General features: G+C 42.7%; 1 protein-coding gene across 1 annotated transcript; it reads right to left on the bottom strand.

Annotated features, from left to right (window-relative positions):
• Positions 1 to 3,007: 3,007 nt before the first annotated feature.
• Positions 3,008 to 9,627, bottom strand: LOC128307054 (protein single-minded-like). The gene is made up of 7 exons (XM_053044771.1): positions 9,523 to 9,627; positions 7,235 to 7,429; positions 6,352 to 7,163; positions 6,068 to 6,273; positions 5,386 to 5,492; positions 5,101 to 5,248; positions 3,008 to 5,003 (listed from the first exon to the last, which is right to left on the bottom strand). The coding sequence occupies exons 1-7, from the start codon at positions 9,530 to 9,532 to the stop codon at positions 3,008 to 3,010; spliced, it is 3,474 nt and encodes a 1,157-aa protein (XP_052900731.1). The 5' UTR covers positions 9,533 to 9,627.
• Between the last annotated feature and the right edge of the window lie 10,080 nt (positions 9,628 to 19,707).

Genomic DNA, 19,707 nt, shown 5'->3' with positions numbered 1-19,707 from the left:
TAATACTAGTAAGATCCCGGTTGCCAAATCAATCAGTAGTGGAATTAGTTAAGGAAATAAGTCAGAATTACAGTAAAGACAAATTGAGCCGCAAAAACTACTTATTGGAAAGGATAGCCAGTCCTAGGGGCGTGGTTCTTTTTTATTACGTTACATGTAACAATCTATAGCTGTGAGCCCTTTTGTTCGTTTTACGGAACAAACCGATTAACCCATTATGGCTGGGAGAACATAATTATAGTGGTGTGCGTTCAATTACATATTTGGCGAAAAAGAAAGGAAAAAAAAAATGGTTCTGAATTAATCATGTTACAAAGAACATTTCGATGAGTGTGTATGTACATACATATATAACGTAATGAAAAAATCACTCTGTTTCGTACACTAACGTATAACTGGGCAGCATAACAAAACCCAAACCGAAAATGAATCAGAAAAGATAATCATGTTGAACAGAGAAAGGAAAAAATAAGCGAAGCAGGAAGAGAACGTGCACAGCGCAACGTAGTAAGCGTAAGTAGTCAACAGAGAGCGAGAGAGTAGTGAATCTAATCTGATAAACGAACGCTTATCACTTGTCACTCGTATTTTACGTTGTTGTTGGTGTGCATGTGTACGAAGCGGCATGTTTTGGAAAGGTTAAGAGTACTAATTCCGCGATGGTGCCACTGTCAAAAAGGAAAGTATTTTAGTGTCTTATCTAACAGCCTAAAAGTATGCAAATGGAATTTTCCGTGCGCTCAGCAAACAGGAATGATCTTTTTTTTTTTCTTTTCACTCTTTTCAACATGCATTCTATTCCAAAAACCACCTGAGCAACTCTTGGAGTTGGTACAGAAAATGTGCATAAATAAGTATTGTGTCTAATGAATCGTTTGAGGAGAATGCTTAAAGATTCATGACTGGTCAAAATTTCAAGAATTCTAAAAGACTTCGATTGATTTCAAAGAGCCAAAATGATTAATTCATTTGTATCTGAATCTGATAGTGATCACCTTCAGCCGAAAGTGGCCAGCAGGATCTCGTAACCAACTATAAGTTAGTAATCGAAGCTATCCAACAAACTGTGTATTGCATACTTTCAGGCGTTTACAATCCTCAAATACTACCTATGCCTTAATTTGTATCTCGCTTCGCTGCTACACTTTGAATAATACCTTTTTTTAACCTTGTACACTAACTGGTTACACACAAAAAACATCCAACTCTCTCTCGCTCTGTTATTTTTGTTTTAGGTCTAGAGTTGGTTTCTGTAGGTATCTGTAGGTAGTGAAACAACGGTGCCATAATTTGATGGTTCTTAGCAGCACGTGGGTGTACTAGTCGCTTCCACTACTAAAAGTCAGCCACAAACACGGGAGAGATAAACCGCCTTAACTGTGAGTGCGTGTAACGCACGGTTTACGAACAAATCATCACAAACACCGAATCATTTCACGCGGCCTATACCATTCCCTTGATGCACTGCTGGATAGGTTACAGAAAACGGGCAGGTGATAGTGAGGAGAGAAGGAAGGGGGGTGGGGTGAGGGTTGAAGGGGAACGAAAGTGATGTCGAATTATGAAATATTACACACCTAAGTTAATGTAGCTAAGAAAGATACTGGAGATAGACAATGTATGAGTCGGTGAGTCGAGCAAATTTCCGTATAACTTAAATCCCAATAGCTTGCAAATGATTGTACCACACAGGAATGTATGTTGCAACACAGTAAAAAAAAAAACAACAAGGTGTCGATTAGCAGCTTTTCATTTTCCGACAGAACAGCGCCCGGCCTCTGCAGCATGAGCTGCTGACAGTGCTCTTAATGAAAGTTACCAGAACAAAGCAAAACCGACGGTGACATCTTAGCAGTAGGGAACGAGTATACACCGCGTATGACAGCAGCAGAATGAGCACACTATATAGAGGGAGAGTTGTGGGCCTATACACACGCTCGCAATCACATAGTAACGATGTTTGCCATTGGTAGCGTTAATTACTAATAATAGTTCTTCAAACACATGTAATGCCGATGCAAATAGCCGTTCACACATACATACACACAAGCCACTTATATCATTGATTGTATTTGAATTGATTAACTGTGATGTTCACTAATCCTTGTAGCTGTGTGTGCTCCACCAATAAAACGGGGGTGGCCAGCCTGCTCAAAAACTTCCAAAAGTCTCCGCAAAAGAGCGAAAGATTGCGAACGAAGAATACGGAATTAATTGAATAAAGAAGGGTGGGGGGTTGTTCTGCAAAGAAAATCTGCGCTGATGGGTCTCGTGGGGAGGGGGGATAAGGAGGGAAATGTAAGAGCATTGTAACGGAACTTATGAGATGGTGTCCCCAAACACCCCACGGGAGCCCATTGGGTGGATTAAACCAAAACACAGTGAGGTATGAAATAAAAGAAAGCGACATACAATAAATAAAGTTAAATAGTAATGTAACAGGAAAAAAAAACCTTCGGAAACGCGAAAAATCTACAATCACCATACGAAATTAGCACTATCGTGTAATTAGCTGGCGCTAAAATACGCCAACAACTTCCCGCAAAAATGGCTCCTAATCCTAATGAATGTGCCCGTTCTGGCAAATGCTAACGAGTTTTCGTAACGCCCGTTCTACTAGTTTGTTTCCCCCTGTTCACCAGAGGAACAAAAAAATTGTACCAGATTGTGGCCGTCCGAGGGAAACCGAAACGAGGCCGACAAATAGAGGAAAAGGTTAGTAGTTTTTACGCATAAATTACCACCCCCGTAACAAATAATCCCCGGCTTCTTTGTGCGCGTAACGCGCGGTGTGTGTTTCTTTTTATCCTGCTGTATGTTCCACACATACCACCAACACACGAAAATCAGATTGATTAAAGTGCACCGGATGGAAATTGATCCCTTTGGTTTTTGGCGATGAGTGGCTCTTTATCACCACCATCAATATTATAATCTTACATTTTGTGTGTGTGTGTGTGTTTGTTTGTTTTTTTTTGTCTCTTGTCCTTTCGCTATTTCAAGGACTTTACGTACACTGCTGCGGGATGTACTCACTCGTTGACAGCTGCTTGTTGTTGTTAGTAGTGGTGGCGGTTGCGGTACTCGTCGTACTGGAACCAGCCGACGTAGTCGATGTCGACTCGACGATAACGCTCGTGTAGTGCGGCATACCGTACGTGTCGCCGTAGTGATGCTGCTGCCGGTTCGTTTGATTTCTCACGGCGACGGCCGATTTTTTGCCCTCCAACGCGCGCACATCGCCCCCGGCACCCGCACCGCTGCCGTATCCTTTCAGATTATTATTGTTGCTGTTAGTGTTGTTGTTATTGTTGTTAATCGCACCGTTATGGTCGTTACTGCTGCTGGTAAGTAGATGGCTGTTGCTGGTGGTGGTATTGTTATTGCTGTGGTTGTGCATATGGTTTAGATTAACGTTGACAGTAACGACACCGCCACCATTAGCGTCACCATGGTTACCCTCGGTGTTGCCACCGCCACTGATAATTATACTGCTGTTAGAAGTTCGGTTACTACCATTGTTTGTCGCTTGCAGTGGATTGGTGTTGTTATTGTTGACGCTGCAACCGTTACCGATGGTGGGATTATTGTTGCCGTTCGCGATGGTAGACACCGCCGATAGTTTGGATTTTTTAGAGGCGTCACCGGTCGGTTCCTCTCGCTCCCCGGCGGATCTTCGTGCTGGTGACTCCAGGCCGAGCATACCGGACGCATTGACCAACGGGGAGTCACCGAGTTGGAGTCCGTGCTGGCGGAAGTGATGCTGGTGGGTGGCCGACCCGAGATGGTGCAGGGTGTGCTGGTGCTCGTATGGTTGCTGCTGCGAGATACCGTCGAATGGGGACGCTGAGCTGGTGCTGCCATCTAGCGTTGCCGGAGAGGCATCGTACAAGAACGTGGAAGTGCCATTACCAACGGCACCGTTCGTGTGAGGATGCTGCTCGAGATGGTGCTGCTGGTGATGGTGTTGCTGCTGATGTCCATTCGTAGGTACATAGTGGTTGTCCAGATGCAGATCACCGTAGTTTTGATCCGTGCCACTACCCACGTGCTGCCGCAGTACACCCGATCCTCCGCCAGACATAGACAACGACGATGTCGTCATGCTTCCGTAGCTGGGTGGTGGTTGTTGAAGATGATGCTGCTGTTGCTGCGAATGGTGATGCTGCTGGTGATGGTGCTGGTGATGCTGTGCCAGCGTTGCCTCACCCTCCGAACTACTGCAGCTGTTGGAACTCGCCGAAAACGGGCGCAAAGAGATTGGATCCTGCCGGGAATCGTAACCACCGTAGAACTGATCGTAGTACGGCTCCAAAAATGCGTCACTCCCATCCGTACCACCGTGAGAACCCGTGTGTCCCTCAAGCATACCACCGGTCGGGGCGGCATTCATGCAGTACCCTGTGCTGGCCGTATTGGGTTCCTGGTGGGTACCTCCAGAGCTGTACTGCAGCTGGAGTTCGTAATCGTCATGGCCCGACGGCATTGAAGATCCCGGGTGGGTAACCAGACAGGCGGAGGGTGCTCCCGTTATAGGGCCGAGGCTGGCATCATCGTCGAGAGCAGCCAGCTGTATGAAGCTGCTGTGTTGTTGTTGTTGATGTTGCTGGTGTGGTTGGTGTTGCTGCTGCTGTTGCTGATGGTGGTGATCCTGAAGATCCTTCCCGAGCATCAACGTGTTGTAGGACATGCTAGCCTGATGAGGTGGTTGCATTGCTTGCGAGCTACTTCGCCGTCCAGTAGCATTACCTCCTACCACCGTACCACCGATCGGGGACATATGGGCGGGAACACCGGACGCTAACCCGGACACCGGTGTCATCGTAGCGGCGAGTGCCGTCGCTGGTTCACCAAGGTTGCGATCCTTATTCGCACTACCTGCACCTCCAACACCTCCAACAGTAGCTTCCGGCTTCACATTCGGTGACGTCTGATGCTGTGTGGATCCGGTGTGTTGAGGTTGCTGCACCTCATTCAACAGCAGATCTTGCGCTTCCTGATCACTGCAAAAAGGCATAGAGTGATGAGATGGGAGTTCCTCCTTATTAGTATTGTTGGAGATGGGTTGTTCTCCAACTTGCAACAGCAGATGATATTTACCTCAGAACGTAATTGACGCTTACGATGCAATGTGGGCGCGAGGACCTTGTATTGTGGACAACGGTGGCATACGATTGTACCCACGCCCAACCACCGCCTTTCGTTAAGAACCGATAATACTTCGTTGTAACTTGGCCCTTGTACATCACTACGCAGACAACAACCAAAAAAAAAACACATTCATGAGTCACCAGTTCGTCGTGTCGTGTTGCAAGTCAAAAACAAAAAAACAAATTCTCAAGCTAGAATGTATCGATTTCACCTAGCCACGGCTCGTTTACTTACAGACTTGATGTGAGTAACGCATGTGAAGAATGTCCGCCGCGTGGACGTACTGGTAGAGTGTTTTCTCGATTAGATCCTGGGGCTCGTATCCAGTAAGCTGTGCCACTCTGGTTTCGGGGATGGAAGAAAAAGCGGAATTGTTAGACGCGAACATATTGAGGTTATAAATTGATTGATTTTTTTTTCTTCTTTTTGATTCTAGGAAGTAAAGAAACCAAAATCCTTCGGCACGGGCATTCACTTCCCGCGCCGAATGCGTTAGACAAACAAGCGTCCGGTAACGAGCGCTGACGGTAGTAAAAACAAGTGCGTAAGTGTTTTCCCTTTTACATTTACCACGGTCCCGACCATTTCTCCCCTGCCACCAGTCGCAAAGTGGTCCAATCGATGGCGAGCCGTCTGTAATACGGTGAGGTACTTGAAGGGAAAAACGAGATTTGACACGTTGCATGGATTTTCAGCGTCAGCAAACAAAGTAAGGCGCAACGGTCCCTTCCGCCGTAATAAGCCGTCCACCTAACGTTCAAGGGTGATGGGCGTTAATGCGCTGAATGGGAATCATAAAAACCCCGGGCAGTGCTAAAACATTGTTCGAAGGACGGCCAACTGGTGCCCATCAATATTTCCGTTTTCCCTTTTTTTTTAAGAATTGAGGTTTGGAGGTTTGCACTTGCACACTTACTTTGCGTCGAGAAAGATCAGCTTCAGGTCCATGCTGGCGCGAAACATAAACATGTTCTGGTAGAGTTTGATTTCCGTAATGGCGGACGGTGGTAGTGAGTGGCCAACAGCGACCAGGCCCAGGTTCTGGATGCAGCTGTGCCCATCGCCGTACGTTGCATCGCCCGGGTATATGCGGGCCTTCAGATATCCAGAGCAATGTATGACCTGTGCAGGAAAGGATGGGATATGGCGGCCATTTTGGGTATTGCTCCACAGTACGCAAGTGCTCGTTAGAATGCTCACCTTATAGCCGCTGGTTGTGAGACCTGCGTTACGCTTCGCCAACACACACTTCATACGCAGGAAGAAGGTACGTTCGATCTCAATCGTCTGCGATAGATGGTGCTGGCCGTAGCTGTGGTGGTGGTGATGATGATGGTGGTGATAATGCCCGTGATGATGATTGTGATGATGGTGGGACTGCTGGGGATGTTGCATCCCGTACCCAACCGTACCCGTACCGTACGATGGTGTACTGCCGGCGCCGAGCGGCGAATGATCGCCCGGGCCGCCCATATGCGACTGCTGCTGATGGTGCATTGCGGGTTGCATATCGTTAGGCGACAAGCCGGGCGGCACCGTTTGACCGAGCGTGGCCCCGATGGTGGCAATGGAAGCACCGGACGCGCTAAGACTCTGCGGTGGTGAGTCACCACCACCGCCGGGGTGTAGCAGGCTGGCAAACGGGGAGATCGGTGAGTCGGATGCGACCGGGCCCGCATCGGCAATGGTCAGGTGGGGTGTGGTTCCGGTGGGTTCCGTGCCGGCGGCCGGTGGTGGCGGTACAAACATGTTCGGCTGCAGCGACAGCACCGACGTCATCTCGTCCTGATCGTAGTTGTGTATGTACTCGTAGATCGAGTTACCGGTCAGCTCCACCTGGCTGAGCCCGAGATGTACCGAGGCCGTCTCCGAGATGTACATGATCTTACCATCCGGTGCGACGACAAAGATAAACCCATCCAGCGTCTGCAGCAGATGCGAACCGAGCTCCTTAATGGCGAGATCGCGCGGATTGTTCGGGATGTGCTGTGAGCCCCACGCATCACCCAACCCTGCACGTGTCGACAAATCGTACATTATAATTGCTGGCGAAGCCCCCAAACGCAAACCGGGGTTTACCTACCTTCTGGGAATACTGCACGCATCTTCAGATAGGACGTAGTTAGCCGAATGATCGAAGCCTTATCGAGCTGCGACGTGATAGCGCTCGGCAATGGCAGCAACTTCGCCAGCTCCAGAAACTCCGCATTCTCCTTCTCCCGCCTGGAGCGTGCGGCATTTTTGCTCTTCTCCTTCATCGCACACCGCGTTTTCGGACCTGTAACGGGTGAAGCGATGGAAACAAACTTGAACATGGAACAAACACGAGGAACCATACAAAATGCAAAACCTTTGCTGGCAGTTGATTTGATGTAGTGATTAGAGGGCACGAAATTATCACAGAACGACTGGTAATAACGTCTGAAACTATTTATATTCTCCCCATTGGTGACTTCATACATTGTCAATCAACGCTTTTAGGGCATATCCCAAGGAACATTTCCTATGCTTATTAAAGTTACACAAGTTTTAATGAAGTTTTAGCATGGTTTTACCAAATCAAATTAGTTTTATAATGATTTTTGATTTTGTTAATCAGTTTTTACATTTTACACGTCTTTAAAACCTCTTTAAGATAATTAAAAAAAGTAAGCAGTACAACTATTTCCCAGCTAACTTTAAATCATGTTTTAACCGTAGTGTCAATAACCGCGCACACGGGTAAGTTTGATACTTTTATTATTCTAAAATATCTTTCGTCTCGGAAGTCGTACGTACTTAAGATTCTTAGATATCTTAAAAAATTATGTTTTTTTGCCATTTTGTAACGATACTATTTTTTTATAGAGTGTTAAATTTTTTTTTTTTCTACTTGTACCCCTTACATCAATAATCGCATACAATTAGGGGGGGACATACAATTTGTATGGGAATTTGCATTTTTCTGTATTGCAAAAGTTGTAACATTTTTTGCAATGATCGAACTCATATTAAATTTTCACTAAAGGTCTATGTTAGTGTTATCTCATTAATTGTATTTAGTATAGAATTTTTATAAATGTGGCTTCTATTTATTATGCCCTTTCTTACAACAAGAAGCGGTTTAATTAATTTAAAATTCTGAACTCAAAGTAATTAGTTAGATAACGATTTAAAGCTGCTAAATTATAAATTATTAGGCAAAAATGCAACTCTCCCACACAAAATGTATGGCCTACCCAGTCAGGCGGTTGTTGAACAACGGATTTTTTGTTTTGGTTTTTGACACTACGGTTAAAATTAAACTTAAGGGCATGGAAATATCAAAATTGTCAGAACCATGATAAAACTTGAATTGTTATTTGGGATGGCCATTAGCTGTCGGTTCTAATGTTAATCAGAGGTTGTTTGATCACTTTAGGCTTAAAACTGTGGAGTAACTAGGGAAAGCCTAGGAAGCTGAATTTCCCCAGCAATACCGGAGGATCAACTTGCAGAGAGAAGATCAACACTATCACGACACTCAAGCACGAGATTACAAAGGTAGGTATGCCAAAGAGAGAGAGAGAGAGAGAGAGAGAGAGAAAGAAAGAGAAAGAGAGAAAGAGAGAGAGATACTTCTAAAAATAGTTCCAGCTAAGACGACATCCTATAGGAAACAAAGCATCAGAGTGACCTCAATGCTTGAGAATGCAATGAATTTTCCCACTTGCGCTCAAACGACGTAATACTCATAAGTCTCATAATTACATCGAAATATTGCACACTTGTTCACCACTGTAACTCCCGTGATTTGTCCACCCTCCCGTGCTCACACTAACCGTTGGGTTGCGTTGGTTTAATAGAACCATAAAATTATCGATGAATTACGAGCTTCGCAGAAACAAGGCGCGAAGTTTTGCGCTTAGAGTAATCGAAGGGCTCTGAAAGCAAAATAAGCAGCAGTAACTTCTCATTCTAGCAAACTTCGTGTTTTTTGCACAATAGAGCGGGGTTAGGTAGAATAGGAGGCCGTCGTCTAAAGGGCTCCAGAGGAAGCTCTCCACCATCTTTTTGAAGTTGGTTGGAACTTCATATCGATAGGTCAGGTATCTCTCAAGACTCTAAGACTTTTATGAGCTGTAAAACATTTCTGATGAAATGACATTATATTGGTCAGTTTGAACCTCGTTGGTGGTTTATTAGAAGCGATTGAACACGAGAGCTTTTTTTTGTTTCTGGATAGCTCACAACACTTTCGAATGTCAAGAATTCTGACTTCAAATTTCGCCTCAGTAAAGGATATTGATATATCTTCACATCCAACTATCACGAACACAAACCAGGCACTCCACTCTCGCCCCAAACATTCAAATTTCAACTCCAACACGGGAAACTCAAAAAAACACTCACTTTTAGGCATTTTCCTGTAACGAAAGCTGTTCTGTAAATGTAACAGCACTTCCCCCGGGGGGGTTTCGCCACACACGCAGCTCCCTGCAAGCGGTTAGTAATGACTATCTCTGCACCGGGTGCACGGAATAGTCATACGACACAGATTCGCGAAAAAAATAACGACAAAGACTCGGTGTGTCCGCGGCTCACTGTGTAATGGGGCTGGGCACTACACGATCAACAGCCCGATGTCAACTGACACGAGGATCGCCGCGATGCACAACAAAAAGCGCACAGTGTCACAGCACTGTCGCAGCGCGGCCTTTGCTGTTGGGTCTAGCATATGACGCACCGTGGATATGTGAGCCTACTGGACCCTAACCCACCGTTGCTAGCTTGCTCTTTACCCTCACTGTCCCTCCTCTGATGGTGTTTACTACTTCACCAGTGGCGTACGATTTCATGTTGCAGTTGCTTTTCCGGACTAGTTGCTGGCAGGTTGTGTTAAGGGTTCATAATATACTCTTCAACTTCTTTGAGAAGTCGGTTTCAATTGTGGCGGTTCCAATTTGATTTGGAGCTACTGTAGAATGGAAATCAATTCAGCTCCTCGAATTTCTGATCTCCTTCCGATCTGATTCTGATTCTGATGTGATTTCTGAGGTATCTCCTCGAAATTCTGATCAGCTGGAACTTGGAGAAATCGCACCAATGCACTGTTTCATCCTTCAGGTTTGAAATCTTCTAATATCTCTCCCATCATTCCACCATCCGCAACACCGTTGCCCGTGCCACCGAAGTGTGTCTGGTGTTTACTTTGCATTGCCTTCAAACGAATCACTTGCCCCAGTGTCATTACCACACAGTGACCATTCGAAAGAACCCGCCGTAAGAAGATACTTTACATTCGCGACAAGGGGAAGCGGGACTTGGGAGTTGAAGGGTGGATACTTGGGGGCTAGTGGCACCTATGTTTAATAGAGTTGTTTTGGGTTTTTGGCCTGCTGGCGACAACATCCATATCTTTGTTTTCGAAAACCCATACTTCAAGCCAAGACGATAAACAACCGTACAGCCGGGGCCACGGGAAACTACAGCCCTTTCCATAACCCCACCTACCACCGCTTCTTCACCGTGCAGCAGTGTGTGTGTGGGTTTTTGAAGGGCGACGGCGGAAACTTTTTTTTGTATTTTAGCATTTTTACTCGTCGTGTCGTCGTGGGCACTAGCAAATGCGTTAGGCTGCAAGCTAGAATTCCCCTGTACCGTGAGCGTAATAGACATTGACAAGATTCGGAAAGTACAGAGCTGTCAGCTATAAAACCGTCTCGTCAATAATATATTGGAAATGGGTTGTCTTTTTTTGTTGTTTCTTCAGCTCCTCCTTTCGCTTCTTTACTTCGCAACCGTGCTCCGGCTGATGCGGGCGATATATATCTGATCTCAGCTATTGTTCACTCGCCAAAAGCGATCGTCGATCTTCCACATTCCCGTATCGATGGCATGCAAATCTCATTAACCAGATGCACCGGGAGATACAATAGACCCACTGTTCTTCCACACCGTGTGTGAAGCATGCGGGCTTGTCGTTATCCGACGGCCAGCAGTAATCTTGCACCGCGCGTCTTCGAGACGAAGCACACCGGAACCCTTTTGCCAGCGGTAAACGTTTTATGTCCTTTCTGATTTCTATTAACCGGAACCGAAAAACCAAACCCGGTATCGGCTGGTAGTGATTGACACGGCCCACACATACCATACCATACCTTCCCAGGTGGGGAAAGAGTGCTAAAAATGCACACATAACATAAGATATGCTCAACTCGCTTTAACAAGGTGAAGATGGTGCTGTTGTAAAATAACTCATCACCCTTAACAGCGTTTAGCGTTCGCGCACAGATCGGGTCGTAAAAATCTGACCACCGTCTATCGCCCGCTCGGAAGATGGAATATGAAAGAAGCGGTGCGTGATGAAGTTTGTAAAAAAAATAGCTTTTTTTAATGAACCCATTAAGTTAACGAAGATGAGAAGCGTTTACTGGTTGAAGTAAAAAGTTATCGTGACTGTGACATGCCCAACTACTGATGTGGGATATTGAAGACACTTCCAATTAAATGCTTTTGCAAGCAATTTTTTAAACTAAACCTTTAAATTAGCGTAAGAAAACTTCAAGTTTATACCATTTCAGGCTTATTGTTGTGCTTCCCGTGCTTAATTACACATTAGAAGGGGGGGGTGCGTTCATACGACGCAACTATCGCGGGTATTTCGCGGGAATCTTCACCGTCCGGTGGAGTACGGTCGTGGATCATTTTTCAAAGGGTGTGGGTGGCCACCCTTCACCATTACAACGACATCTTTTAGCCGAATTTACACCACAACAATGGAAACGAGCACAAGGGACCCATGAAGATGCTGGGAGGCTGGCCTGATAGTTAGTTTACGACCCGTTCGTGCTTTTCTTCAGTTTTGCTGCAGGAACGTCCTTCCCCCTTTCCCCTGACCTTCTCCGCGGGTTTTGTATGTCTACTGGCAACCTTCCAGCTAACAACTGATTTTCTCAATAACGCTCCGTGACTAACACGTCCGCCGATCGATCGCCCAACGATCGACGAGTGAGGTTCGCGTCCGCGCCCTGCAGCCCAGTGGAATGAGGCATAATTTGTGCGATGCACAATTGGCGTTGTTTCGGCTGGTGGCAGCTGTCCCAGGAAGTGTGCACCGCCATCAGGAACCGGACGGATGGTGCGCTTCGAATTACCGGCGAGTGGCAAAGCGTGACCAACCGATGCCCCGGCATGCGCTTTCCAGCGGTGTCGTTTGATTTGTTTATGCAACGCAATAGCGACCGTAAAGGACATCGACCGGGAGTTGTTGTTGCCCTGGTGTCCGGATACAATGTGCGCTTGCTGGTTGGCGTTCCGGTTGACCGAGATACCTTGGCCGGGTTGGTATGTTTGCTAGGGAGAATATTTCTTTCTCCTTCACTTCAAATACGCTGCGGAAGGTTTGGCGTTGCGAGGTGCGGGGTAGTATAATTAGATGGTTTTGAAATCTAAATTCCAACACCAGTGAGTGTTTACGATAAGCGATCATCTAATCGAGCTGAGAATTTAAGTTCGAACCCAGGAAGGACCCTTGAAACCTCAGAACCGTTGGCAGCGCCCATTTGCCTGCCCTGCGGGCGTGCCGGGCACAAAAGAATTAACTCGTTCGAGTGCATCTTGGGTGAGATATTTGAAGCAAAAAAAAACAGCCCATCCCGCCCTTTTGTATACATTAATCGGAGAAACCTTTGTTTGTCACGTACGATGTAACTCTCCGGGTTGGAGAGATTTTTAGCCACTGGTTAATAGTTTTTACATGAATGGGATCGGCTGAAGTGCCAACGTTTGCTATATCTTTCCTATCGCGTTCTGTACGACACATTTTACACACGAATGCGTACTCTTGACACATGATTGCTATTACTTTTACCACTGCCATTCGCTCCACCGTGAAGGAGGTTAGAAATATGCTACGCTTTAAGCGTTTTTACGACCGGATGAAGACCCTTTTTGAGTTTATGATAACATTTTCCTCTAAGAGACGCGACAAACCATCCCATTGTTTTTTACTTTACTTCTCTTATGTAAAGCAAAGTTTCATTAGTGACAAATTTTTCCATCAGCTTCATAATTTTTCTTCAAGTCTATCCAAAGGAATTTAGAGTTTCTTCAATTTCTCTTCTTCATAGTTCGTAATCTTTCATTTTTATAGGTTATTTGTTCTTTTCATTTTGTTTTGTTTTCGATGATGGGATTTGTACTTCTAGTTTAAGAAATTTCTATTTTAATCCTATTTAAATTAATAACTTAGATCATGTATACTTTGACTATGTAAAAGAAAAGAAACACATGATAAATAAATTATAAATATAAATTAATCGCTGCTCCAGTCCGCTCGTATCTTTAACATTATAAAAGCAATCCTTAAGTTTTTTGTATCTAAATTTCTTCCCAGTGCTAGAAGAACTATAATTACATACTTTACAGGGTTTACAATTACAACATTTTTTTTTAATTTTTAAAATTTTAGTGGAAGTTCCAAATTTTTGCATTTAGCAAGCGAAACCCTGCAAATCGCTGTTGGAGTTTTGCACTTGATTATAATAATTTCTAACAATTGTTGATTCATCAATCTTTTTCATACAATTACTCATTACAATTAAAATTACAATGATCGATCAATATTAAACATTATTACTCGAAATTCATTTTGTTAAAAATAAAAAATAGATTAATAAAACAGGTAGAACATCTTTGTAACATATATTTGCATATAAAAAAGTATATTTTTGCCACGAAATCTTGCAATAAATTCTCCTTTCGCCCACTCTATTCTTTTCATAACTAGCTAATTAAGACTTTTCAAATTCCAACCAAATTTTATTGGTGCCAGCTTTTGTGGAAATAAATAATCGATGTATTAAACTACGAACAAAATCAATCCGTTTGGTAACAGTTCATTAAATCTCATGATTATGTTTGCTGCCCCATTATCTGATACAGTAACTGTTTCATCCAGATATTTCTAAACATTAATATGCTGTATACATAAGTAGAAATTAATTATAGCTTATTGGGAAAATAAACAATGTAATAAAATATATCAAAATCACCAATGAAAGTTAAAAATTAAAAAGAAAAAATGCACTATTAAAAGCGAAACATATCAAATTAATTTGCTAAAGTCTTTTGCTGTAGTAAAAAGATTAAAATATTTACTAAAAGAGCAAGGTAATTAAAAAATTAAATGTAAATAATGAATATTTAGAGAATAAATAAAACTAGCAAATCAAGCACAACAATGTTGATGACTTTTAACGTTTATAATAATTATTAACCTTCAATTAAATTTAAAAATACACAGTTGTTTTAATTAAAATATTGTTTTCTTTTAATATAAAACAAGATATATGATTGTTTCCTTTTAATAGTTCAAATTGCTGTCAGGTTCTAATTTTGTATTCGATTATTGGATCACATATCACATCACATTATAAAAGCATAACGTTTAACCTTTTTGTATGTTCACTTTCACTGAAACTTCTCTAATAAAAGCTTGTTTTTAAATCCGTGTGAGGATTTGGAGATTGTTTTCCCAATCTCTTTTGCCATATTTACCTCAAAAATTTTGTTGATTTGTTTTACAAAATCGTTGAGCGATCGAACGTTGGATTGATTTGACGCGCCGTCAAAATGGTTGATTGAAGGCTCGTGCTTACTGCTTTCGATGCACGTTAGCTAAAACACTTCCGTAATCACTGGCACTAAAAAACCCTTTAGCAGGATCATTTTGACCTACGGCGATCACATTCACCTTTCTTCACGCGCACGTCACTTAGAGCACTGCCCTTTAGGCGTTTGTTTATTGGATTGCTGATCCTTAAATCGCACACTCAGTTCACGATCACAATTAATCCATTCTCATTCGCACTACATCCATTGCTCGGAATCATCAGAATACGTCAGCAAAGCAGGCAACACGCACCGCTGGAACGTTTGCGATCGTCTAATATCGCCCGACCGACTGAAGCGGTCTTCCGACCGTACGAACCATCTCTATCCTCCTCCTCTCCGCTCCCAATTCCACCGCTTCTCACCTTACTCGATGCAGCTTCCGCAATGTTCGAACCCGCAGCATAACAACTTATGCGACAGTATGCATTCATCTCGCTTTGCCACCATCGCTCAGACACGCACCGAACCGGTGAAACGGATGAAAAAGAAAGCGAACGCGAAGAGCAAATGAAAGAAATAAAAACCGTACACACACAATCGTACAGAACCCCGTAAGGGGTGGGAAAATTGGGTACAGCAAATAGCAAACAAGAGCGGAAACCTCCCATGTGCGTAACCCCCGTTTGGCTGGGGGATGGAAAAGTTGGGTACGAGTAAAAGAGGCCGTACGAAGCCGAGCGAGATAACCGAATGGGCGTGTGAAGTAATTTGCCACGAGAGTTTTCCATCCCCGCCAGAGTTGCTTTTCCGTTGTGTACGGGTTTGCTATAAGTTTTTATGCTCGCCAACCCCCGTGTTGGTTCGTTTCGGTTGCACATGAACATAAATATCGGTATAAGTGTGAAGCTACTTAAAAAATGTTATAATAATGAAAATTGGAAGACATTTGCCAGTTAAACTAAAGTAATATTTAGTTAAATAAATAAAACATTCAATTAAGCAATAAATAAAACATAAAACAAATGTATAAAAAGCAAAGAAGGAAATAAAATAAAGTGAAAGCTAAACATATGACAATACATGAACAACAAACAAGAGAACTGCTAAAATATTATAATACTCAAACAAAACTGAAATAGTTAAATTATAAATAAAATTAATAAAGTCAATATTAAACATATAAATGAAAAAATAATAATCAAAAAATTGTTTAAACCATGTATATTGATGAAATTTAAGGGAAATATTAGCGAATTGAAATATTCAAACGTATTAAAAGCTATCAAATTTAACAACAAAAATAGATAATCCATTTGCGAAACAAAACAGAATATGTTGACATAAAGTAAATAAAGAAAACTCAAGAATTACCAAAAGAATCATTAAAAATTAAATAGTAAATAAAAAAGTTTATAATATCATAAATACATACTAAAGAAAAGATGAAAACTTTAATTGCATAAGCTAAGCAATTTGTAGGTAATTATCGTTAGAATCGCTTATAGATTCATAAAACAACACGAAAAATGCAAATAAAAGAAAAATAAAGTAAAAAAAGTGAATAAATATTAAAGGTTAGTATCGTTTGTTGTACTTTCATACAGATTTATACGTTTAAAGAGAAATACATTGAATTTGTAGGGTGTTAAATAACACTTTTACCTTTTCAGAATATTTTACATGCCATTTCAAATCAGTAACCCATTTCAGGTCAGTAACCCATTCTACGATGAACAACTATTATAGTTTGTTCTGGGAGATACCCCCGTAACAAGAAGAGACCGCTTTTCATTGTAACTGATTTGTCTCGGTTGCGACTCACTCTCTTGTTGCTAAAAATCTTTTAATGAAAATAGTAGTGCGTAGCCTTGGGACGATTCCAACCGAGAAATAACGAATATTTTAATAACCCTATTTGGTACGTGCCGAAGAGCTCGATTTGTTGAGACAGTCGGGCGACGGAAGGCAAACGATGTTGGAGAAACGATGTTCCCGTACATCGAACGAGATGAAATCCGACACGCACGGTCGCGGAACGAGTGTGTTTACGTTTGGCTGGCCGATGGTGGAAAGGTGGAAAGATTGAGGAGTTGGGCAGAGAAGTATATGGGGTAGTAAAGCCGAGGGGCCAACGGAAATGCAACAAATTGGATCTCGCGCACAGGCGTTACACTGTAGAACAATGTCTTCCACTGGTTGACCCGTTTCGGCGGCATTAATGCGCCTCTGGGCTGGGCATGTTTTTTTGTTTGTACCACCGAAGCGAGATCTCAAAATTGAAGCTATCTGTATGCAACACCGTGTGCCGATTGGATAAAATTAAATGCGAATCAAAGTGACATTATTATCGTTTAGACGGGCCGTAATAAAACATGTTCAGAATTCAAAGCAGCGCATCGTTGTGCGGGTAAAGAGGAAAAGCAGCCGAATAGCGGCAAACCGTGTGGAAAAGGGGCGCGCGAACAATAATTTTCCACTTACGGCGTTCGTCCGCCTACCATTCGTGTTGCGTGCGGTCGGAAACGGAAACAAGGGTGGGCAGCAATGTTTTATTCTTGGTGCATCTCCAATCTTGCTCGCTGCTTCAACACCTGCGCAAACAGTGCGCTGTTCGGGTAGCTCCACCCCTAATCGAGATACGATGCATGCTATAAACGTGCTATAAAATCACTTTTATCCATAAAATCATCACCTTCTATTCAATTATTTTTTCGCTCTTCCTGCGGCAGTGCCTTTGTGACCAATTTTTACAGAAATGCATTGTGATTTTTTTTGTGAGGAATCCTTTTCAATAATTGCCTTATTAGCTTGTCAAGTGAGCAACAAAAAGGTGCGATATTGAAAGTACAGTATTTTCCCGAGTTACGGAAGGCGGAGGAGGCCCTTTCTTACTGCGCTTTTCGCTTTGTTTCATTTCAGGAGCCTCAAAGTCAAGGACCCCTCCATCATCGTTTTAAAAATTAGAGGCCCCAACTATAATTCCACCCAGGGCCTCCAAGGAGATTGATCCTCCACTGCGAACCAGTCCAATTCGCATAACTCGAATTTCCTTTATATTATCGTTTAGCTAAAATTTATGTTTACTGCTTAATGTTAATAAAAAATTCAATTCCACATACAAAATTACACGAACTTTCAAAATTTTGAGATTCGCGTATCTCGAATTCACGTATCTCGAGTGTCGCGTAACTCGGGAAATGACTGTAACTCATTCTATAGATTTTACTTGTTGTGGCAGAAAAAACAGAAAGTGTATAGAATGATAGAAGATCTCTGGAATATTTGGTAAAGAAAATTTGGATGTATATATTGCAAAAAGTCGAAGTTACAGTCCGCAAAGTTTTAAAATTGGAACGAATAATTCCTCGAAAACCTATAAACTGAGTGATTAGTGTTCCTCAATTTACTACTACTTCTTTGCCTTTTTTTCCATTTGCAACGTCCACCATTTAGTCGTAAATTGAAATGTTGAAAGTAAGATTCTTTAACCCTTCTTCTATGATGTTTTGCTGGGAATCAAATAACGTATGGTGTTATCATGTTTTTATTGTGTTTGTCCTTTTGCTTTTCATAGTTATTATTTTTTAAATGTGTATGCTTTCACATGAAAATTCTTTTAATACAGTATTGGAAAAAAACCCAACGTTAAAAAAAAATATTATTTTTGAACTTCAGAGGGTCTAACTTGTCATATTGTTATCGAGAAAAAACAATTCAATTCTAATTTATGATAAAAAATCTAACAGAAAGGATAAAATCTGCACAAAACCTGTACAAAAATACATACACCATGCACGATTCTCTCGATTTTTAAATGCCTAAAATTTTAGTAACTAAAATGATTTGCTTGTTTTAACTTCACATGTCACATTCTAATCAATATATAGTCAATAAAATGTAGAATAAGAGCCATTACATATAGAAATATTCAATATAGCGAGTAGTTCCAAAATGGTTATGTTTGCGCTTCCACACTCAAAAGTCGTCAAAATTCATGGACTTTTTCCTTGCAGTGACATTTTTTCCCCCCCGAAACGGAAAAGTGGCACCGTACCCGATTGCTTCTGCGGTGTAACCGACCGAGATAAGACACGGCGGCAAATTGCTAAACAAACAGCCCGGTCGGTACCAACCAGCAAGCGACCGTTTCCACGCTTCCGTTCGTCTTTGCTCAGCCGTTTTGGTGAAATATGAACGCTTCTGGGGTGTGGGATTTAATCGTGCGGAACGGACGAACCGGGCGGGAGAGGGAAGCCGGCGTGCGTGAGAAATGTGGCATCGTACCCGATTCCATGCCGGAAAAACGGAATGTGAAGGAAATGGTTTCGTTCGAAAACAGGCCATTGATTCAAAACGCAGGCGGTTGTTTGTTAAACAATGTGTAAAACAGAGTGTGAAACAGATGCGTTGAGTCCTTAATATATAATCAATATAATACAATATGTCAATGAATAGACGAATTCTTAAATTTCCCTCGTTGTATATCGAGTCGACTTCTTTCTCTGCACTTCATTCATTCAACGAATCAGACGATGTTTAGAAAACTTACACTTACTAGAAATACTTTTTGTAACTATCGCATGATGTTTTAAATTTTTACTAAATACTAGCGAGTGTTGATAAAACAGTGCAGAGATTTCTGTCAACCAAGTAATTGTGAGATTTGGTTAAAATCCCCGTCGGTAGACGACATGCAGCAAACGCAAATTTATGCACAGCAAGAACGAAAGAACAACACTCGACCGGAAACGTGCCTACCGTGTGCGACGGCTCCTGCACAATTATCTTCTGCCTCCAATTAAAACAAACAAGCTTCCCATGTTTTAACCTTGCCCTGCCGCCGGCAAAGGATGCAATCCCTAAAGCTGCGGGGGTGTGCGTGTGTGTCCCCTTTTCCCATGAGGACCAAACACGGTTCCTGTCACCATCGTCCTCATCATCGCGTTGTCGCGCACCGGTCGCTGTTGTTATTGTTGATGA

This window comes from Anopheles moucheti, chromosome X (genome assembly GCF_943734755.1).
Source record: "Anopheles moucheti chromosome X, idAnoMoucSN_F20_07, whole genome shotgun sequence".
In the NCBI taxonomy this organism is placed as follows: domain Eukaryota; kingdom Metazoa; phylum Arthropoda; class Insecta; order Diptera; family Culicidae; genus Anopheles; species Anopheles moucheti.
This window is presented reverse-complemented; position numbering and strand designations above follow the sequence as displayed.